Source organism: Peromyscus leucopus, chromosome 9 (assembly GCF_004664715.2).
Source record: "Peromyscus leucopus breed LL Stock chromosome 9, UCI_PerLeu_2.1, whole genome shotgun sequence".
Lineage (NCBI taxonomy): Eukaryota > Metazoa > Chordata > Mammalia > Rodentia > Cricetidae > Peromyscus > Peromyscus leucopus.
This window is the reverse complement of record NC_051070.1, coordinates 65,504,879-65,528,394: the sequence shown is the minus strand read 5'-3', so window position 1 is coordinate 65,528,394 and position 23,516 is coordinate 65,504,879. Positions and strand designations below refer to the sequence as shown.

The window sequence follows — 23,516 nt, the reverse complement described above, 5'->3', positions numbered from 1 at the left end:
TTTTTTTTTTTTTTTTTTTTTTTTTTTTTTTTTTTTTGGTTTTTCGAGACAGGGTTTCTCTGTGTAGCTTTGCGCCTTTCCTGGAACTCACTTGGTAGCCCAGGCTGGCCTCGAACTCACAGAGATCCGCCTGCCTCTGCCTCCCGAGTGCTGGGATTAAAGGCGTGCGCCACCACCGCCCGGCAATCTTTTTTTTTTTAAGCACTGCAGTTTTCCATCATGTGGGTGTTCTGTTTTACTATCAGGCTTCCGTGAGTGGACGTCTGGGTTGCCGCCAATCTCTTGTTATTAAAACACACAATAAATAACCCTGTAAGTGTGCCATTTATTTATGGAAGCTTATGTTCCGTGCAGAATCCTCACAGCAGGATTACTGAACTAAAAGTGCATGCCTGTTGTATTTTTAGCTTTTCCCAAAAATCTTTGAAGGATTTTACACTCCTTTAAGCAAAGCACTGCACCCTGTCTCTTTTCAGTCAGAGTGTTTTCAAACTCTTGGTGCTGCAGGGTAATTTTACAATCTGCATTTGCAAATGAGCATGAGCATCATATGTTTACAAGCCGTTTTCCTTTTTTCCTATGAACTAGTTATGTCTACCTATTTCCAGTTTTGCCTATCGGACTTGGCAATTCTAAGCTACAGTGTGGGGGAGGGGGGCTTTCACTGGTGTCTCCTTAGAGATTATCCACTTATAGTTTCTTTTAGGGCTTGAATATTTTTTTTTTTTAAAAATCAGAGTAGGTCCACTTTGAAACAGCCAATTCCAATGGCAGGAAAAGTACCAAATGAACCTTAAAAGCTATGGTGGCAGAAAGAAAGTACTCAAAATGAGGGTGCAGAACCCAGGGAATGGGGCTCCTACTGGCCAAATCTGGGACAATTTAGGCAACAAAATAAATACTAGACTATAACTCATAAAATGGGACTCAGGACTGTGCACTCATGTTAACAAATGCATCAACTGAACAGGGAGGCTGGACCAGCAAGTTGGCGTAATGAGTAAAGGCACTTGTGACCCAACATGGCAAAACCAGAACTGACTCCAACAAGTCATCCTCTGTCTACACACACACACACACACACACACACACACACACACACACACACACCCCAAATACATAGGAAGATAATTCATTCCTGCCAATAGAATTCTAGCTAATAAATGTAGACAAAATTATGGCATTAGAAAAATCGCCGGCCAGGCAGTGGTGGTGCACGCCTTTAATCCTAGCACTTGGGAGGCAGAGCCAGGTGGATCTCTGTGAGTTCGAGGCCAGCCTGGTCTACAAAGTGAGTTCCAGGAAAGGCACAAAGCTACACAGAGAAACCCTGTCTCAAAAAAACAAAAACAAAAACAAAAAAAAGGGCTGGAGAGATGGCTCAGAGGTTAAGAGCTGGCTGTTCTTCCAGAGGTCCTGAGTTCGATTCCCAGCAACCACATGGTGGCTCACAACATTCTATAATGAGATCTGGTGCCCTCTTCTGCCATGCAGGCAGAACACTGTATACATAAATAAATAAATCTTAAAAAAAAAAAAAAAAAAAACAACAACAACAAGAAAAACCACCATTTGGGAGCCATTGTTTTTTTTCAAGCGAGAATTGTCATAGGATGCTACAAGGAATCCAATGAAAGTACCAGGAATAGAGGGTTTAGTTTCAGCGCTTAGGTTGAGTTCTGTGGAATTCAATGTTGTGCTAGCTGTTTTTATATTTTATTGTTATTATTACTTGCCAATCTGACATAAGCTAGACTAATATGAGAAGAGGGAACCACAGCTGGGAAACTGCCTGTGTAAGACTGGCCTGCACTAAGTCTGTAGGATATTTTCTTAAGTTGTGACTGATGTAGGAGCTGAGTGAGGCAGTGAAAGTGTTCCTCGTTGGCCTCTGCTTGGATTCCTGCCTCAGGAGTTCCTGCCCTGACTTCTTTCTATGGTGGATGTGTAAGTCAAATAAACCCTTTCCTCCCCAAGCTGCTGCTTTTGGACATGATGGTTACTTCATTGCCGCAATAGAAACCCTGACTCGGGCATAAGGCGGGTGCTGAGACAGATCTGAGGTGCAGCCCATTTTCTAGGGGAAACGTGACAGGACAGAAAGGGGAAGCAAAGTGGACCGGGCCCAGGGGCAGCCTGAACTGCAGCATAGGCTGCAATGAGGAGGCAAGGCGCTCTGCAGGGACCAGCCCCGCCCCCGCCTCCCTCAGGCACTGGGCGGGGCGAGCAGGTTGTGCCAGGAAGGCTGTGACCTTGGGTGAGGCCAGTCACATGGAAGGAGTTGGCTGCTGCCGGCGGACAGCACTTGCCACGGCTGCTGAGAGCCGGTCCTTCCTCGAAGGCAAATCTGTATAACTGGAACTGAGTCTACCAGAACACCAATTACAGAGGGAAACTGCACCTTTAATAGACGAAAAACTGGGCAGACGTCATCTCTCAAGTGGTGACCCAAGTTATTAACAATGACACAGCATCACTTCTGCACCTTTCCTGCTCAAGTGTGATCTGATCACGGGGAAACTAAAGATAAACCCAAACGGAAGGACACCCTACATCATGCCTGGGTTTTTTTTTAAATGCCAGAGTCAGACACACAGACTGAGGAACACTTCAGGCCCTGGAGAGGAACAGCTGTAATGCATGAGCCCTTCTATTGATCTGCACATGCTCACACTGACTCTGCTTCATGAGCCGCGGACCTGCTCTGCAGCAGACTGGCCTGTCTGTGCTCACGGCCTAACTCACAAACTGCGCTTGCAGCACTACCTGCAAGCTGGCCTTGAACTCACAGCCCTGTCTCTGCCTGAGTGCTGAGACTGCAGGCAAGGACTGCCATGCCCATCTTTAATGTGCAACCTTGACTGGATGGTGGAGGAGGAAGAGGAGGAAGAAGGAAGTTCTGCTGTGTGGAGAAAAGGAGATAATCACATCATGCAAATTAAGCAAACCAGAAAGACAAATGTTTTCTCTCATTGAAGGTTCAAACATGACAGCAGAAATGAACTCTCTGAGGACAGAGGGGAATAATGAGAAGTGTGAGGAGAGGGATGCTAGGAGAATCATGAAGGAGAGTAACAGTGCCTGCAAAGCAGGCCACAGGCCCAGCACTGCAGAAGACAAGACAGACAATCGCTGAGGGGACAGACACACGGACAGACAGACGGACGGACACACACACACACACACACACACACACACACACACACACACACACAAAGTGAGATCTTATCCATGTGTAATCAATCCTTAACAGTGAGGCTCAGGACTGATTTTCTTTCCAGATACTCAAGCGCTTATCCCATCCTTTCCTCCAGGATTTGAGGCGCTGCCTTCACTCTCTTCTAGATGTGAAGTATTGTCTTTTACGAAATATGGCATTCTGTTCCACTGCCAATGTATCTGTCCATTCACTAGAATATGTCATTTTAAAAACAGACCACTTGGAGCAGGTTTAGACGCTCAACAACTCAAAGGAAACAAAGTTGTCACGTGCCCCTAACCACCAACTAATGACAGACACTGCTTTCAAATTTGGGGAAGATCAGGGTGTGCCCTTCACTTTAATCCCACTGCTCAGGAGGTGATCTCTGTGAGCTGAAGGCCAGCTTGGTCTACACAGCGAGTTCCACGCTAGCAGGCTACACAGTAAGACCCTGTATTTGTCTTTCTTGAGGCTATGTTGTTAAGAATAGAAACAACTTCCAAGGTAGAAGTGGAGTTTCCGGCCTGGGTGGAGACCTAACATTCAAGCTGGGCAGGTTCAGTCACTGGCTAAAGGACCACCCCACTCACGTTAAGCCATGCGAAAGAGACAGAAGGAAGTGGTTCTCTAATGAGATACTCGATTATTCTTTGTCAGAATCCGGCCCCTAACTTAAGGGTGGCAGGCCCGCAGTAGGGTCCTAGTCTGCGACTTTCTGAAGTACTGAGTTCTCTCAAGTCTCCAGAGCAGCGGGACTTTTCTTCTTTCTACCTCTTTCCTACGCATGCTCTCCTTAAGTCTGGGCTTTCACGTCAACATCACGGCTTCCCGACCCTTCCTCAGGGTCATGTTGTGTGCCCTCCGGCTGCCTCCTCCAGGAGACCGCTGCGGTTTCCAGCCTGCCTGCCCTGTAATTTCTCTTGAAACAATCAATTCTGTCATGTGCTTCTACCTGAGTTCATTCTTGAATTCTTTTATTGAAGAGACTAAGAACCCCAAAGAGGGAACCCCAATTTCCTCTGTCTCTGTATCAGTGTCTAAAAAAAAAAGCCTGGTGAGGCTGGAAGGCCCCCTCCCGGTCCTGCTGTATTTTTCCTCGCTTAGGCTCGAGAGATACAGCATGAAGCAGTGCTCAGGTGAGCCGCACAACTGTCAGGGGGCCTGAGGCTAAAGAGTGGTGAAGGAGGAGGCATCTACAGTAGAGAGGGACGTCAGAAATGCCCTCCTCAGGTGACTGAGCAGAGCTGTAAACAGAGACCTCTCCACAGGGAGGGGCAGCATTCCAAGCAGGAAGAGGATGCAGAAGGGTCCTCCGGTAACCACGCCTGGGCCGACAGGTAGTTTATTTGTCCAAAGCATAAGAAACAAAGTCAAGACAGTAGGCCATGGGGACGGCAGAATTCACTAAGCAAGCTGGAGAGCTGCTGGAGATTGTGAAGCAGGGCCCAAATAATCCCGACTTTGGCTTTAAAAGATTCAATCTAGCGCTGGAGAGATGGCTCAGTGGTTAAGAGTACCGACTGCTCTTCCAGAGGTCCTGAGTTCAATTCCCAGCAACCACATGGTGGCTCACAACCAACTGTAATGAGATCTGGTGCCCTCTTCTGTCGTACAGGCAGAACACTGTATACATAATAAATAAATAAAGATTCAATAGAGCTGGGGGCGGGGGCAAAGGAATAACGTTAGGGCAAGATATGAAAGGCTCCAACACATCTTTGATCTCAGCACTCATGAGGCAGGGGCAGGTGGATCTCAGCCTGGTCTATATAAAGAGTTGCAGGCTAACCAGAGCTAGATAGTGAGAGCCTACCTCAAAAAAAAAAAGTACATTGAGTATGCGTACCTGGTATTAATTATGGCCATTGTCTTAGTTAAGATTACTACTGCTATGATGAAACACTAATGCGAAAAACAACTTGGGGAGGAAAGGGTTTATTTGTCTTACACTTTCACATCCTAGTTCATCGCTGAAGGGAGTCAGGACAAGAATTCAAACAGGGTAGGAGCCTGGATGCATGAGCTGAAGCTGACACAGAGGCCATGGAGGGGAGCTGATAACTGGCTTGCTCCCCATGGCTTGCTCAGCCTGCTTTATTACAGAACCCAGGACCACCAGCCCAGGGTTAACACCACCCACAACAGGCTGGGCCCTCCCTCATCAATCACTAATTAAGAACACCCCACCAACACCCCATTCCCACCCCCTACCCCCACTCAAGGCCAGCATAGTCTACAGAGTGAGTTCCAGCACAGCCAGGGCCACACAGAGAAACCCTGTCTCAGAAAACCAAAAAAGGAAAGGAAAGAAAACTCCCTACAGGCTTGCATGGGGTATGATCTTATAGAGGCATCTTAACTGAGGTTCCCTCCTCTCAGATGACTTTAGCTTGTGTCAAACTGACATGAAACCATCCAGCACAATCATAACAACGATTTTTAAATACTTGCAGGAAATAGACCAGTTATCTCTTGAAAGAACAAAATACAGGCTGAGCATGGGGACACAGCCTATAATCCCAGCACTCAGGGGAAGCAGGGGGGCTACAGTGAGTTTGGGGCCACCCTGAACTACAAAGTCAGGCCTTTGTATCAAAATGAACAAAATTTTAAAAGGGCCAACCACTAAAAATTGCTTTTTTGTTTTAAGATGCTAATTTTCAGGATCTGGACCTCTATTTTATAGAAACCTATCCTGAAATAGTTGCTTTTACTGATGACCTCTTATTTCAGTATTTCAGAGGATGTGCTCCATACTCTAGGAACACCTAAATCTGCACTGCTTCTAAGCTTACAGGAGGAGCATGAGGTGCTAACCATCTACACTGCACGAGATGATGATGTGGGGCCTCCTTCTCGTAGACAGTACATCTAATCCTGACACTCAGCAGCGTAACAGCAAAACTGGCACACTAGCAATATCTTAAAAACAATCCAGCTAGGAAAACAACTGAGACTGGATGAATAGTGTTCCACATGGAAGGAAGGCTCTGGGCTTGGACTCCAACACAGCAAGCAAGCAGACAGGCCATGGTGTCTAAACCAGCATTCTCAAATATCAGCTTGGGGAAAGAAAAAGACAGAAAATCAAAAGGGAATTCCAATCTAAAACTAAAACTCGGTATTATTCCTGGTTCTCTACTTCTCCACTCTGAAAGGCAGGAGCTTAGCTGAATCACTTCACAGTCAATGTTGTTCTAAGTATGTCCTTCCACAGGGCTCAGTCTCCTCCATCTGTAGACACACTATGTTCTGAGATACTGGGAGAAAGGAGGAAAGGAAACGCTCCCTCTATGCTGATTAACACACGGCACCCCTCTATTCACGTTCATTCCCTCTATTTGAAGAGGCAGAAGTGGGTCAAGGGGCTTGCTGCCAGCCTGATTCTCTGAGCTCAACCACCTCCAAGCCACAAGGGAGAAACTGAGAACCAATTCCTAAAAGTCAGATTACACACACTCACACACACACTTTAAAAATAAAAGAATTGGCCGGGCGGTGGTAGCGCACGCCTTTAATCCCAGCACTCGGGAGGCAGAGGCAGGCGGATCCCTGTGAGTTCGAGGCCAGCCTGGGCTTGAGTTCCAGGACAGGCACCAAAACTACACAGAGAAGAAACCCTGTCTTGAAAAAACAACAACAATAAACCCCAAAACTATTTTCAAGTGAGGCTGTGCAATCTGAACCTAATTTACATTTTTAGTGTTCCTTCAGGAATTTTAACTAATAAGAGTGCCAGGGCTGGAGAGATGGCTCAGAGGTTAAGAGCACTGGCTGCTCTTCCAGAGGTCCTGAGTTCAATTCCCAGCAACCACATGGTGGCTCACAGCCATCTGTAATGAGATCTGGTGCCTTCTTCTGGCCTGTAGGCATACATGCAGACAGAACACAGTATACATAATAAATAAATCTTAAAAAAAAAAAAAAAGAGTGCTGGGTGGCGGTGGAGGCGGTGGTGGCGGTGGTGGCGGTGGTGGCGGTGGTGGCAGCACCTCTGATCCCAGCAGAGGCAGGCGAATCTCTGAGTTCCAGGCCTACAGAGCAAGTTCCAGGGCAGCCAGAGCTACAGGGAGAAACCTCCTTCTCAAAAAAACAAAAGAAATATTTAAATCTAGTCAATTCTAATTGACTCAACAATTTTAGCAAACATTTTGGTATTCAAAAGGATGAGTCTAGGTCATTACACTCAACAAACGTAAAATTTGGAAAGGCATTCCATAATTTATTCTGAGCATAGCTACAGAGATAACTAAAAAATACTGTTTTGTTCGGGCCAATGAGCCGGCTCAGCAGGTAAAGTAACTGACATGCAGGACTGATATCCTGAGCTCCATCTCAGGACCCCACATAACGGTGGAAGGAGAAAACTGACTCCACAAAGATGACCTCTGACCTCCACAAATGAACCTTGACCCATATGCACCCTTATATATAATACAAAAAAAATAAATTATTTTTGTTTTGTTGAGAGACAGGATTTCTACATCACTGTCTGTCCTGGAACTCACTATGTACATCAGGCTGGCCTCAATCTCATAAAGATATGCCTGTGCCTGCCTCCTTGGTGCTGAAATTAAAGCCCCAGCTGTTTTATTCTAAGACAGGGCCTATGTAGCCCAGGCTAGCCTGGACCTCAGTCTTCCAAGAGCTAAGATGGCAGGTTCACACTGTTTCTTCTAAATCAAATATTCTGAGGAGCGGTCCTTTTCTTAAGGATGTTGTCATTTAAAAACCTGGGTGGGGAAGAGGTGGGGGTGAGGGTGAGGGTGGAGGAAGGGGAGCATATCTCATTCTTTCAGCTGGATCTCTGTGAGTTCCAGGCCTGTCTGTCTACAGAGAGTTCCAGGATAGCCAGAGCACTTACACAGAGAAATCTTGTCTCAAAACACCAAAAATAAATACCTCAGGGCCTTTTTCTATGTACAGAACTCCGAGCTTTTTCTAAAATTTATTTAAGATTTACTTATTATGTATACAGTGTTCTGCCTGCATTTATGCCTGCAATGCAGACCAGAAGAGGGCACCTGAATGCATTACAGAGGGATGTGAGCCACCAGGTGGTTGCTGGGAATTGAACTCATGACCTCTGGAAGAGCAGCTGGTGCTCTTAACCTCTGAGCCACCTCCCCAACTCCCAGAGCCCAAGCTTTAAACAAGTCTTGATTCAAAACTGACCGACTCCAGAGCCACAACTGATGTCCAGAGTCTACCATCTTTGTTTTTTTTTTTTTCATTCTTTTATTTATTTATTTATTTCCCCAAAAGAATGGCTGTCCTTCAGATAAATGAGGGCTGTCTGAAAATTAAAACCACATCATTTTTGGGAAACCAGCGGACTGCTTTCTCCTGGATTTTCATTTGATAATGCGGCTGTTTTGATAACAAAGAATTTCTTTCCACGTTAAAGACAACCTATCTGAACCAATAGCTTAAGTCCTTTTAGTATAATGTGATGCGATTGCTTTATTCCAGGAAACCAGATAAGAACTACATGGTAAAAATTAAATAGGGGAAGCAGCAAAAGTAAAAATAAAGCAAAGCCCTAAAACTAAAGGTATGGAAATACAAACCTTCAAAACAAACAGCCAAGAAAAAGCTAATGGTGCTATGCACCTCTCGTTCAATTCTTCGTGCCTCAAAACAACATTTTGTATAAGGTCAGCCCTGACATTCGGAATGAACTTTAAAAACGGTCAAATACAGCCCAAATGACAGGCTGGCTCTCCCTGTCCCCGGGCTGAGCCCTCACTGCAGACCTGGGAGACACACCTCCTTCTCCAGCCCGAAGGCCGCGCGCTTCTCGCGCAGTTTGGAGAGAAACAATCTGGGAGAAACAAGATTTCTTTGTCGTTTGTTGTTGTTTCTAAAGCCAAATTGACCCTACAAACCCACCTAGGAAGGGCGATTTCTCCAGTTCCAAAGGAAAAGCCTTTGTGAACATTCCGTCATAGAAGGGCAGGAGCCCCAGGGCGACTGCAGCCACCCGGAAGCTCGGGGACGTGGGCGGCGCGCAGGCCCGAATTCGGGACCCCACGAGCAGCGAGCCGCGGGCCGGAACCCTCGGACGGGGAGCTCACCAGCGGGGAACCGCGGGCCGGAACCCACAGACAGGGCGCCCACCGGGGCCAGAACCCTCGGCCAGGGAGCCCACCGGCGGGGAAACGCAGGCCGGACCCCACGACTGGCCCGCGGCGCCGCAGCCTCGGCCTGCCTCCCGCCGCCCGGCCCGCCGCCCGCGCCTCCGGTACTCACACACGCACAGCTCCACCACGTACGCGTAGTAGGACCAGACGACCACAAAGGTGATGAAGAGCACCGGAACCCAGCCCACCACGCGCTGGCAGCAGCGCCAGAGTGTCCAGGGCGCCATGTTCCTCCGGTGACCTGGTCCCGCTCCCCACGATTCTGCACGGCGCCCAGACCCCCGCCGCTGTTCCACCAGCTCCCCCTCCCCCGAGGCACCGCTGCTGCGAGCGGAGGCGTAGGGCGACGCCGCAACTCCGCCCCTCCGGGAGCCCGACCCGGACCCGCCCCCGCCCCGCATCCCGCCGCCCCGCCCCTAGCCCGCCGCCGGGCTCTCCCCGTAGGGGGTGGGGCTTCCCGGCCGAAGGAGGCGGGGCCTGAGGCTGGGGCGGGGCTTCTGCTCGGGCCCGCCCACGGGATTTGGGGTGGGGTCTGGGTGGAAAAGAGGGGCGAGTGTTAGAGGTGTGGGAGGGCCTCCAGGACTGGGTGATGTGAGGGATGGGGATGCGCATGGGGAGGGGAATGAATCCTTAGCCGCCCTGTGTGCCTTGGCCTTCTGTGTAAAATTCTTCCCCTGGGGTCTTTAGGACCCAGACAAGTTTGGTTCTTTTTATATAATGCCATGCCCCACTCTAACGTGCGAGAGAGAAAAGCATTATAAATAATTAAAATACAAGACTCCTATGAGTCTGATGTGTCTTCAATGAAGAATCCCCGAGACAGTTTGGTCCTCACCCCGCCCTTCTTCCCCTTGTTTTGTTTGAACTGATAGGCGCCTGTGATTCAAGGTGGAAGCCATATGTGCAGCCGATCAGTTTGATTTGGAACCCACATTTAAGGTTACATTGTGAAAGTGGAATATATAAACAGCCCTTTCTGGGCGCTGAATTTTCAAATTTATTTACTGCTGGAGATTGCTAAGCAATGAGTGTAATCTTGGTAGAATCTAGAAGCCTTGCTGTGAAGCGTCATAATGCGCAATCGTTCAGACATTCTAGAAAAAGAGTAGTGCATTCATTTATTTGCTTTGTATGTGGACGCCCATGAACCAGCTCAGGTGTGTGTCGGGGGTGGGGCGGGGTGGAGAGGGTGGATCTGAGGACATTTTACTGGAGTGATTTTTTCTCCTTCACCATGTGGGTACTAGGATCAAACTTGTCAGGTTTCCCACACTGCATCTCACTGGATCCAGACGGCATGTTTTGTTTTAAGGTTTATTTATTATTTATTTAATTTATTTGGCACTGGGCATGGTGACCCAGGCCTTTAATCCCAGTGCACTCAGGAGGAAGAGGCAGGTGGATCTCTGTGAGGTTTGTTTGTGTTTGTTTCTCGAGACAAGGTGTGTAGCTTTGGAGCTGATCCTGGAACTCGCGCTGTAGACCAGGCTGGCCTTGAACTCTGCCTGGCTCTGCCTCCCCAGTGCCGTGATTAAAGGCGTGTGCCACCACCGCCCGGCTCTCTCTGAGTTTTAGGCCAGCTAAGAACTACATAGTGTGCAACCCTGTCTTAATTATTACATTTTTTTTTCTTTTAGTTTTTGAGTGTGTTATCTGCAGGTATGTCTGTACATCACATGGGTGCCTGGTACTGAGGAGACCAGAACTGGGCATCAGAATCCTAGAACTGGAGTTACAGACAATTAAGAACCACTAAGTAGGTGCTGGGAACTGAACCTTAGTCCTCTACAAGAGCAAAAGAGCTTCTCTCCAGCCTTCGAACAACATTCTTAATGCCAGTTACTGCTGCTATCATAGCAATTTGGGTTTTAGAGTGAGATTTTAGTTAGCTACTATTCACTAAAGTCTCCAGGAAGAAGGCAACTGCTTTTTTTTTTTTTTTTTTTTTTTTTTTTTTTTTTTTTTTTTTTTGGTTTTTCTGTAGACCAGGCTGGCCTTGAACTCACAGAGATCGGCCTGCCTCTGCCTCCCGAGTGCTGGATTAAAGGCGTGCACCACCACCGCCCAGCTAGGCAACTGCTTTTATAGTATGATAAAGACTTAGTAAAGTGAGTATTAATATTTAACTGCCACATACTACTGTTTGAAATAATAAAATGTGTGAAATAGCCTGGCCTCAATGTTCTGACTACATATTAGTGGCAAAGTTGACACTAAGGTGCTTAAAATTCAGACAGTTTTCCAGAAAGACTGCTTCAAAGTAAGAGTCAACATGGAATCTGGAGGCTAGGGGTGTAGCCAAGTGGGGGACCACTTCAAGTACAGGTCTGGCAATAGGTTCAAACCCCAGTGAGATGTGTGTGTGTATGTGGGGTGGCTATGGTAGAATTAGAATTGACATAAAAACTAGTATTAAGAATGCTGTAGCCGGGCGGTGGTGGCGCACGCCTTTAATCCCAGCACTCGGGAGGCAGAGGCAGGCGAATCTCCGTGAGTTCGAGGCCAGCCTGGGCTACCAAGTGAGTTCCAGGAAAGGCGCAAAGCTACACAGAGAAACCCTGTCTCGAAAAACCAAAAAAAAAAAAAAAAAAAAAATGCTGTAAACTGGGCGGTGGTGGCGCAGCTTACAGCATTCTTAATACTAGTTTTTATGTCAATTCTAGAGCCAGGCGGATCGCTGTGAGTTCAAGGCCAGCCTGGGCTACCAAGTGAGTTCCAGGAAAGGCCCAAAGCTACACAGAGAAAGCCTGTCTCAAAAAAAAAAAAAAAAAAAAAAAAAAGGATGCTGTAGGAGCTGGAGAATTGGCTCCATGGTTAAAAGCACTGGCTGCTCTTCCAGAGGACCTGGGTTTGATTCTCAGCACCCACATGGCAGCTCACAGCTGTCTGTAATCCAGTTCCAGGGGATCTGACACCGTCACACTAATGCACATAAAATAAAAAAAATTAAAAAAAAAAAGCCAGGCAGTGGTGGTGCACACCTTTAATCCCAGCACTTGGGAGGCAGAAGCAGGCAGTTCTCTGTGAAGTCAAGGCCAGCCTGGTCTACAGAGTGAATTCCAGGATAGTCAAGGCTACAACAGAGAAATCCTGTCTCAAAAAACAACAAAAAGTGCTGTCTGAGGACCAGGATTGGCATGTAGTCAATGACGCCCTTTTCCTCCTGCCGTCCCGCTATATAAAACTGTGTTGAAGGTTACGCCCTTCACAGCTTCTCTGTAAAACAGAAATAATTTCTCTCGTTATGTCATTTCGCTTATAACTTCTGGGACCTGCACAGCTTTGGGGATTGGCCTAATTGAGGTGTCTTAGGGTTTCCTTTGCTGTGAAGAGACACCATGACCACGGCAACTATTATAAAGGAAAACATTTAACTGAGGTGGCAGCCTACGGTTCAGAGGTTCAGTCCATTATCACCATGGAGGGAAGTAAGGCAGCATGCAGGCAGATATGATGCTGGGGAAGGAGTTAGGAGTTCTTACGTCTTGACTCACAAGCAAGAGGAAGTGGTCTGAGACACTGGGTGTGGCTTGAGCATAGATGAGACCGAAAAGCCCGCCTCCACAGTGACACACTTCCTCCAACAAGACCACACCTACTCCAACAAAGCCACGTCTCCTAATAGTGCCACTGCCTATGAGCTTATGGAAGTCAATTATCTTCAAACGACCACATGGGGCATCAAGGGGATAAATAAAGGATAGCTATACAAAAGAGCTGAGATTGGGTGGTCTTGGCTCACTGATAGAGAAGACTCAGCACCCTATATCTGAGTCAATGCTCTATTGGTGTGAAGAGATACCATGACCATGGCAAATCATATAAAGGAAAACATTTAATTTAATTAATTCAGAGGTTTAGTCCATTATCATCATGGTGGGGAGCATAGAGGCACAAAGGCAGACTTGGTGCTGGAGAAGGAGCTGAGAGATCTACATCTGGATCAGCAGGCAGCAGGAGGAGAAAAAGCCACTGGGCCTGGCTTGGGCCCTTGAAACCTCAAAACCCTCGGACAATGACACACTGCCTCCAATAAGGTCACACCTATTCCAAAGTCACACCTCCTAATCCCTCTCAAGTAGTGCTACTCCCTAATGACCAAGCATTTAAATATATAACCCAGTGGGGCCCATTCCTAGACAAACCACCACACCCTCGAAACTCAGTGTGTGTTGATCAGAGGCAGGTTATTGCATACAGCTGAGCACAGGAAGAAGGGCCATTACATACAGTTGAACAGAGAGGCAGGTTATGGCATACAGCTGAACAAGAAGGCAGGTTTAACTAATCTCTGTAGGGGAGCAGTCTTCAGGCCATTGACATCTTGTGGGGGGGTGCGGATTACAGTGGACATTTTCTATTCACACTGTCAACATTTTTACTCTAACCAGAGGAAGCTTTGCCATCCTTCTGAGCCCTGCCCAGGGAGGGCTTTGTCAGTCTCATGGAGCTGAAGCTTAGGTCCTTACATGGCTGTGCCCATGTCAACAACATACATTCACTAAGGACTTACTGGCCCTCTACATATAACACTAGCTACGCAGACATAATAGACCACATAAGCTAGAGCAGTGGTTCTCAACCTTCCTAATACCGAGACACTTTTATTACAGTTCCTCATGTTGTGGTGACCCCTAAACATAAATTTATTTTTGTTGCTGCTTCATAACTGTGATTTTCCTGGTGCTATGAATCCTAATGTAAATATTTTTGGAAATTTAAGATTTGTCCAAGGAGTTGTGGCCCATAGGTTGAGAATCACTGAACTAGAGGCCTAAAACAATAGAAATGGATACTCTAAGTTCTGGAAGCGAAAAAGTCTAAGCCAAGGTATTGAGAAGACCACATTGTGGTGGTATTGTGTATTCTAATAAATTTATCTGGGGTCAGAGAACAGACAGCCACTAGATACAAAGGCTAGAAAATGGTGGCACTCACACCTTTAATCCTAGCATTCCAGAGATAGAAATCCCTCTGGATCTCTGTGAGTTCAAGGCCACTTTGGAAATAGCCAAATATGGTGACACGCCTTTAATCCCAGAAAGCCAGCCTTTAATCCCAGAAAGCCAGCCTTTAATCCCAGAAAGCCAACCTTTAATCCCAGGGAGTGGTGGTAGATAGCAGAAAGATATATAAAGCGTGAGGACCAGAAACTAGCGGAATTTGGCTGGTTAAGCATGTGGCTGGTTAAGCATTCAGGCTTTGGAGCAACACAGTTCAGCTGAGATTCATTCTGGATGAGGACAGAGAGGCTTCCAGTCTGAGGAAACAAGACCAGCTGAGGATCTGGCAAGGTGAGATAGCTGTGGCTTCTTCTGTCTCTCTGATCTACCAGCATGGACCCCTATAACTTGCCTCGGGTTTGATTTTATTAATAAGAACTTTTAAAATTCCTGCTACATCTGGCGCCCAACGTTCGTGTTACGAATTCATGAAAAAGCTGTTTGCCTGTGGCCTTGTGAGCCACAGCTCAGACCCAAGCTACACTCAGCCGGTTGTGGTGGCGCACACCAGTAGGATTTGCTGAAGGAGACAGAGGCAGTAGGATCCGCCTAGGAGGCTTGGGAGAAGCTTTGGCCTGGACTGAACCACAAACAGTGGTGGGACCATGGAGGCAGTGGCTACTGCTCCACGTTGCCAGCTCCTTCTCATCGTGTTGGTGACTGCGGTGATGCTGCTACCTGGGACAAAGGGTTTACTGCTGCTGGTTCAGAGAAGAATTGCCAGGACCATCGTGTTACAAGAAAGCATCGGCAAAGGTCAGTTTGGAAAAGTTTGGCAAGAAAAATGGTGGGGAAAAATTGCTGTGAAGATTTTCTGTTCTAGGGAAGAATGTTCATGGTTCCGAAAGACAGACATTTATCAGACTGTGATTGCTCCAAACCACAGAGGAGGCAAAAAAAAAAAAAAAAAAAAAAAAAAAAAAAAAAAAAAGTCTGCAGGAAACCATGACCATGCCTAACAGTGACTTTGAAATCTTCAAAAAGATGACAGGATCCTACAATGATGATTCCACATGGACTATGATAAAGCCATTAAGCCGATTAACACCATGGAAAAATCGACTTTGGACTACAAACTGGTCAGGACAATTTCGAGAGGACTAGCTGAGATGATACAGCCTGACAGACTACTCGAACAAGGACTTGAAACAAGCCCTGAACTTTCCTTTTATGCAGAGAATGGACAAATGATACAGAACTTGACGATTAACCCAAAAATTTTCTTTTCAAGATTCCCTAAAGATATCTTCACCCCTAGAAAGCAAAAAGAAAAAGAGAATATAGATATGAGATAGATCATCGAATCTACTCTGAGAAAAAAGATAAAAAGAGAATATAGATATGAGATAGATCATCGAATCTACTCTGAGAAAAAAGATAAAGAAATAATAGGATAAATAGGTAGATCATTGAATCTACACTAAAGAAAAAGGGGAAGATATAAAAATAACAAAAGGTAGACTACTGAATCTATTATGAAAAGAAAAAAGAGAGAATATGGATATCATAAGATAAAAAGGGAGATTATGGAATCTACTTTTAAAAAGGAACTACTTGTTTTAAATAAGATAAGTAATGAAAATTTTTTGGTCTGAGTTTATCAGATGTTACTGGACTGGACATTGTTAATATATATATAATGGAGTTTTTATCTGAATCTGTCAAATGTTAATGGACTAGACATCATTAATGTAATCTTGACTGTATATTGCATATACTTATTGAAGATAGTTTTTCTTGTATTAGTTATAAGCTTTCTTTAATTTTAGACAAAAAGAGAGAAGACCACATTGTGGTGGTATTGTGTATTCTAATAAATTTATCTGGGGTCAGAGAACAGACAGCCACTAGATACAAAGGCTAGAAAATGGTGGCACTCACACCTTTAATCCTAGCATTCCAGAGATAGAAATCCCTCTGGATCTCTGTGAGTTCAAGGCCACTTTGGAAATAGCCAAATATGGTGACACGCCTTTAATCCCAGAAAGCCAGCCTTTAATCCCAGAAAGCCAGCCTTTAATCCCAGAAAGCCAACCTTTAATCCCAGGGAGTGGTGGTAGATAGCAGAAAGATATATAAAGCGTGAGGACCAGAAACTAGCGGAATTTGGCTGGTTAAGCATGTGGCTGGTTAAGCATTCAGGCTTTGGAGCAACACAGTTCAGCTGAGATTCATTCTGGATGAGGACAGAGAGGCTTCCAGTCTGAGGAAACAAGACCAGCTGAGGATCTGGCAAGGTGAGATAGCTGTGGCTTCTTCTGTCTCTCTGATCTACCAGCATGGACCCCTATAACTTGCCTCGGGTTTGATTTTATTAATAAGAACTTTTAAAATTCCTGCTACACCACATTCTCTTGGAACAGAATAGTGAGAACTTTTTGCTGGTATTTATTTGATTTTATTATTATTTTGAGACAATATCTCAGTATATAGTCCTCAAACTGACAATCCTCCAGCCTCAGTCTCCCAGGTGCTTGAATTAAAGATGTCCTCTGCCAGCTGGGCAGTGGTGGTGCATGCCTTTAATCCCAGTACTCGGGAGGCAGAGACAGGTGGATGTCTGTGAGTTTGAGGCTAGCCTGGACTACAGAGTGAGTTCCAGGAAAGGCGCTCCAGGAAAGGCGCAAAGCTACACAGAGAAATCCTGTCTCAGAAAAAAAAAAAAAAAAAAAAAAGATGTCCTCTGCCACACCTAACTGTGGTGATATATTGTCCCCTCCTCCCAATATAATGTGTCTCCCAATAAAATTTACCTGAGGATCAGAGGAAAAAGCCAGCCACTATATTAACATAGAAGTCAGGCAATGGTAGCACACACCCCTTTAATCCTATCACTTGGGAGGCAGAGAGCTGTCTGGATCTCTGTGAGTTCAAGGCCACACTGGGAACAGAGGGAGGCGTGGTGATACATGCCTTTAATCCCAGCAGTAACCATAGAGGTCTGGAGGTTTGTACAGACAGGAAGTAACAGAGCTGGGCAGGAAGAGGAAGTGATGGAGCTGGGCTGAGAGAGCAAATGAGAGAACAGAACAGAAAGGTGTATAGGTGTGGGCAGACAGGAAGTAGCTCACTTTGGAAGCTGTGGAGTTGTTGAGGTGAGGTTAGCTGTAGCTTTCCCTCGTTCCCTGATCTCTCTCAGGCGTTAACTCCAATTTCTGGCTCTGAGTTTTTTATTAATAAGACCGTTTAGCAATTCATCTACACCTAACTATGTAGGAAGAATCCCTCTTTGTTTCTTCCTGCTTAACTATGTAGGAAGAATCCCTCTTTGTTTCTTCCTGCTTATGGCTGTGGCCATCAGTCCTTGGCGTTACTTGACTTACAAGTTGTCTCACTCCAAGATCCACCTCTATTGTACGCTGGTGTTTTGTTTTCCTGCCTTTTTTTTTTTTTTTTTTTTTTGGTTTTTCGAGACAGGGTTTCTCTGTGCAGCTTTGTGCCTTCCCTGGAAACTCGCTTTGGAGACCAGGCTGGCCTCGAACTCACAGAGATCCGCCTGGCTCTGCCTCCCAAGTGCTGGGATTAAAGGCGTGTGCCATCACCGCCCAGATTTTCCTGCCTTTTTCTTGCTGTCTTTTAGACTGGATTAAGGCTGAACCCTACTCCAGTGACCTTGTCCCAACTAGTACATGCATAATGATTATTTCCAAGATTATTATTCCTAATTCCTGGGGGGTGACCACCTCAGCTTATCTTTGGGGAGGCACAACTCAGTATATAACGTAATTTTGAATCTTACTGAAATGAATCATCTTGCCTATTACTTTGGAAGTTCTTGAAGGGAAGAAGTATTTATTGCGAATCAGTGCCATATGGGTAAGAAATATTTGGCAACTGTAAAACGAATGTTTGAAGGTTTCTGGCTAATGTTTCAATCAATCAAATAGTCTCTGATTTCTAAGTGAGTAATCCATGTGTCCCAAAAGATATTAACTTTTACAAGGGGTGTAGAGAATATTTCAGATCCACTTCCTTGTCTTAAAGTCATCTTTGGGGCAGGTTGTGATTTTTTTTTAGGCAGGATTAGGTTTACAATAGCCCCCTGGTGACATTTTAGAAATATGTCTCTTTGGTGCTCACAGGCATGCATTAACTCATGCTCTTTTGCCTGTAGGTGGTAGGAACCAACATCCCAAACCCCTTCTGTTCCTCATTGGGTGCATGACTTCACTGTATCTCTGCTTCGGGTTAAGGTAGCATCATGATGTGAGTGGAGAAACTGTATTTGATGACCTGGACCACGGGTGAAAGAATAGTGAAGAGGGGGGAAAAAAGTCTTCAGACTAGAAGACCAACTGGAAGGCTGAGGCAGTTCCACAGGCATGTTGAGGGTAGCCTGAGGCAGGGTTGGGTTCCACAGGCATGCTGAGGGTAGCCTGAGGCAGGGTTGGGTTCCACAGGCATGCTGAGGGTAGCCTGAGGCAGGGTTGGGTTCCACAGGCATGTTGAGGGTAGCCTGAGGTAGGGTTGGGTTCCACAGGCATGTTGAGGGTAGCCTGAGGTAGGGTTGGGTTCCACAGGCATGTTGAGGGTAGCCTGAGGTAGGGTTGGGTTCCACAGGCATGTTGAGGGTAGCCTGAGGTAGGGTTGATCACAGAGAGAAGCTGTTCCGAGCTTCAGATCACCTTTGTTGCACTGCCCCGAAATACAGCAGTGATAGAAGAAAATGGAGACTGAGAAGACCACACCCTTCACCCCCAACCTTTATTTTCTCCACATCTGACAAAAAGAAATAGAAAAAAAAACAAGCCTTCAATCTCTCAGACAGTGGCCTCCTTCCTTCCCTCCCAGCCTCCCCCTTCTCTCTCCTTTTTGCCAACTGCCAGTTAGCCTGATGACTGATTTCTGGGTTCTCCATCACAGTCACCAGCAGGAACCTAAATACAGGTCAAGTTCTCTCTTTGGGTCGAGGGGTAACGGGGGATCATTAGGACTTATGTAAGGCACATGGATGAGGGTGTGGAAAGAGTGAAGGTGAGCCAGGTGTACCACACCTGAGATCCCAGTACTCAGGAGTCTGACGCAGATTGAAAGTCTGAAGGCAGGCTGGCTGGGCTACAGTAAGACTTTGTCTCAATAAACAAAGAAATGAATTCATGTATCTGAACTAAAGCACAATTCCACAACACATGAAGAAATCTAGTATTAAGAAGGGATGCAAGGGGCTGGAGAGATGGCTCAGTGGTTAAGAGCACTGACTACTCTTCCAAGGTCCTGAATTCAATTCCCAGCAACCACATGGTGGCTCACAACCACCTGTAATGAGATCTGGTGCCCTCTTCTGGCCTGCAAGGACACATTCAGACAGAACACTGAACACTTAACAAATAAAAATGAATCTTAAAAAAAAGAAAGGATGCAAATAAATATCAGCAGAAGAGGGCTGGAGAGATGGCTCAGTGGTTAAGAGCACTGACTACTCTTCCAGAAAACCCAGGTTCAATTCTCAGCACCCACATGGCAGCCCACAACTGTCTATTACTCTAAGATCTGACACCTCTCACACACACATATATGCAGGCAAAATACCAATGCACATAAAATAAAATTTTTAAAAAGAAAGAAATCAGCAGGAGAAATGATGCAGGGGCTGGGGGTGTGGCTCGGTGGTGGAACATAGAAGCCTCATAGGGGAGCACCCCTCTTTGAACCCCTGGAAAAGAAGCCATTGGCCCAGAAGGCATGTAAACACCAAGAAACATTTGAGCAAACAGGCCTTGCCGAGCTCCTGTTTTATTACCATTAAATCACACCTTTCTCCTCCAATCACATTTCCACTCCACCATCCATAAGAATGGGTAGGTTCCCTGTCTGGATCTTCATTTTTAAAGACTCCGTGTCACATAAAACATAATGATAAATACATCTGGACGCTTCTCTGTTGCTAACCTTTTATTATAGGTGTCTCAATGATGAAATTCACAATGGATGAGGAATCGTTTCACGACACACTACCCACACAAAAATCTTTTTGAGAACTGCAGGAGGGCTGTGTCTTGCTTTGGGAACAAATGACTCAGAAGATTCTGCCAACCAAAAAAAGGCAAGTTGAGGCACATGGAGTATGAGGATGCAGAATCAGAGGCAATTCATGATGGTCGCTGAGGGACCAGGTTCTAGACATTCCAAACTCGAATCCCCCTGATGGTGTACAGGGGTCTGGGGCTTTTCAAGATTTTGTATGTGTGCTAGGGATTTTATGTAGGGCCTCAAGTAAGGCATGTACTCTAGTCCTGTCCCACTTCACCCTCAGCCCATGTGCAATAACTCCCCAAGAGAAAGACACAGATAACCCCACTGATTAAGCCAATTAAAAATATGAGTCCTTTCATTTTTGGCGAGTAACTAAGAGTGGGCTTATGCCTCAAAGTTTTTTGGTGTCAAAGCTCAGAGGGACAGCATTTTTAAAGGCAAAAACCACAATTACATCAATGTTCAGTGAGGGCCAGAGTAACATTTGTTTTGACAGAACATAGTAGTTATTTCAGACACAACGTGGCAATTAATTTTGGCTTATACTGTCTTCAGTTATTTTAGTTTAAGTTTGTATAAATATTAATTATTTTGGTTAAAGCATCTGGACCATGGTCAGGGACATGGAAATCTCAAATGTGTTGCCAAGGCAGACATGACTGTTGCGGGAGCAGAGAGAGGGCTGAGAACTATCTAAGCAATTACAAAATGAATCAGAGCAAGATGGTGTCACCTTAGTCACCTCATATGGATGGGCTATTATAGATAAAGAATAAAAAGATGGAGGGTGTCATAACACCGTTGGTCACTGATTAGAGTGTTCGACAAGGACAGTGCTGGATGGTGATTAGCAGTGCTCACATGTAATTGTGTGATGAGTACTGGGTGTGTGTGATGCCCCCAAGGCACACATTTCCTACCTTCCAGGTCCCAGGTTCTGTAAAAAGGACCAAGACCTTGACATAACTGACTCCATGATGGAAGTGCCATTCAGGTTGTGAAACTCATCACGTAGACAGCACCACCTGCCAAAACTAAAAAGCCTAATCCATCCAAGTCCATAGTCCTGGGGAAGTCTCTCTAAATGAACTAACTTTGCTTTTTGGCTTCTGTAGTTCTGATTCTGGCTAACTGTTCTTGTTAAATAAAGTATGTCAACCCAGGACATGGTTTTTGTACTTAAAAGCTCATCCTGAGAAAGGCTCAGGGCTACACTGGGATCCGAACACCCCATGTAGTCACCAGCTGACTCGTAAAGACTTTCTATTGGCTTAACCCATGTCTGAGCAGTCTTCTCTGGTGGGTACTTACTGTTAATCTCAATGGCGAGAATAAGACCACTTCCACAATTTGAGGCAAGTCTGAAGTAAGCTTGATTTTTTTTTTTTTAATTAGGGTGCTCCCAAGAGCTGGCTAGCAACTCCCTCCTAAGTCAGGTTAAAAAGAGCAGCCCCGAATCCACCTCTTGGGCCCTTTTAAGAAATAAAATCATGAGAGGTTTTACAGAAGAAAGACAGTGAGACAATAAAGAAATCCAACAAAACAAAACAAAATAAACAAAAACAAAAAACCATGTCACCATGTGGTTAGGGAGCGATCAGGGAGGTAAAATGGCCATCCCCTCTTATAACAGGACTAAACCTAACAGGGACAGTTGATTTTTTTCTTTCCCAGGGGCCAGTTTGCTAAGACCTCTGCCCCATATTACCCCAACATCCTATGTTGACTCATGTCTGGCTTCAATCAGACCCTCAGGAAGCATGTACAGACTAGTCTGGTAGCCAATCAGGATCCTACCTGACCACAAGCAGGAACCATTCTAGCTATTTTTCAGTCAAACAGACCCTGGACACAGCAGACAGACCCCAGACACAGCAGACAGACCCCGGAAACTGCAACCACAGGTGCTGACCAGATGTCATGAGCCAATCATAAAATGACTCCTGTACCAGTCAGAGTCTATACCCAATCACTTCAAAGTACACTTAACTACAGCTGGAATTTTCCTAGCCATGCTTAAAAGGCACCTGCAAGCTTCTCCTGGGGTTGACATTTTGATTTTGCCACTTTATCTGATGGTTTGACCCCAGCATGCTGGAATTTTTTATTAAACGCTCTTGTTGATTGCACACATGACTGGTGGTTTTTTATGAGACTTCTCAAGGACCCTAACAAGAGGGTAAGGGAGGGTAAGGGTATTCTTAAAAACAGGTCAAGGCCATGGGTTGGGGAAGGTCAGGTCCCAGGAAAGAGAAAGCAAGTCAGCTCTTACAGTAAATAGACACTTATTTTTTAACAATACAGCATAATGGCTCCTGCCTTCAAAATGGAGCCAGGCAGGTTCAATATACCATAACAGGTTCCTCCTGTGTTACTCAGGGTTCCCTAGAGGAACAGAGCCAATGGGAATTTATATAATATATTCAGATTCAAATTAATCAGCTTTAAAACAATAAAACAGCAGAGTCAGATTTGAGAGCTGAGAACCTGGTTGTTACTTAGTCTTGAGGCTTTGTGTCTCAGTGGCCAGAGAAGTCCCACAGGAGCTGTCTCTCACTAGGCTCCCTCCTGATGACCTTTAGTTGCCCAGTCCACAAGGCAGGGTGCCTCAGCAGTCCCAGGCTGGTGCCAGAGAGCCTGGAAGGTTCCTGAGGATTGGCTGGCCCCTAGCCCAAGTTGAAAGCTTGGGAAAGCTAGTTGTGATGTCAGTGAAGGGAACGGCGGCGGCGGCGGCGGCGGCAGGGCAAATCGGCAGCAGGAAGGAAGGCCAAGTGAGCTAAGGGCAAGATGGTTTTCCTTCTTCCCATGTCAATCATGGCAATCAGGACAATTGTTCAGTTGAGGAGCCACGCTCCAGTGATTCTAGTTTGTAGCAAGTTGACAATAAAACCATAATAGTTCCATCCTTAGTTCCCCAAAACCAACCAACCAAAAACAAAAATAACAACAACAATAACAAAACAAAAACAAAAAACAGGAGGCACAAAGTTTGCTCTGAAGTTGCTTTTTTTTATTATTATTATTATTGTTTGTTTTGTTTCTGTTTGTTTTTGAGACCAGGCTCCACATGTAACCCAGTCTGACCTTGAACTCTCCATCCTCCGGGGTTTTCTCTGCAGTGTTGATGGTACAGGCATGTGCCACCAAGTCTGCCTCCGTGTGTGATCTTTGTACATTAGGGCCTGCGGAAAACTG

General features: G+C 45.7%; 1 protein-coding gene across 5 annotated transcripts in view; it reads right to left on the bottom strand.

Moving 5' to 3' along the window:
• Zdhhc20 (zinc finger DHHC-type palmitoyltransferase 20) overlaps positions 1 to 9,707 on the bottom strand; it is a 67,392-nt gene extending 57,685 nt beyond the window's left edge. For 2 of the 5 annotated variants that reach the window (XM_028870397.2, XM_028870398.2), the window contains exon 1: positions 9,455 to 9,705. In XM_028870397.2, coding sequence (XP_028726230.1) covers positions 9,455 to 9,572 — 118 coding nt within the window. In that variant the 5' untranslated portion in view covers positions 9,573 to 9,705. Of the gene's footprint in view, positions 1 to 9,454 lie in introns of all 5 variants that reach the window. The other 3 variants (XM_028870401.2, XM_028870399.2, XM_028870400.2) reach the window with 3 other exon arrangements.
• Between the last annotated feature and the right edge of the window lie 13,809 nt (positions 9,708 to 23,516).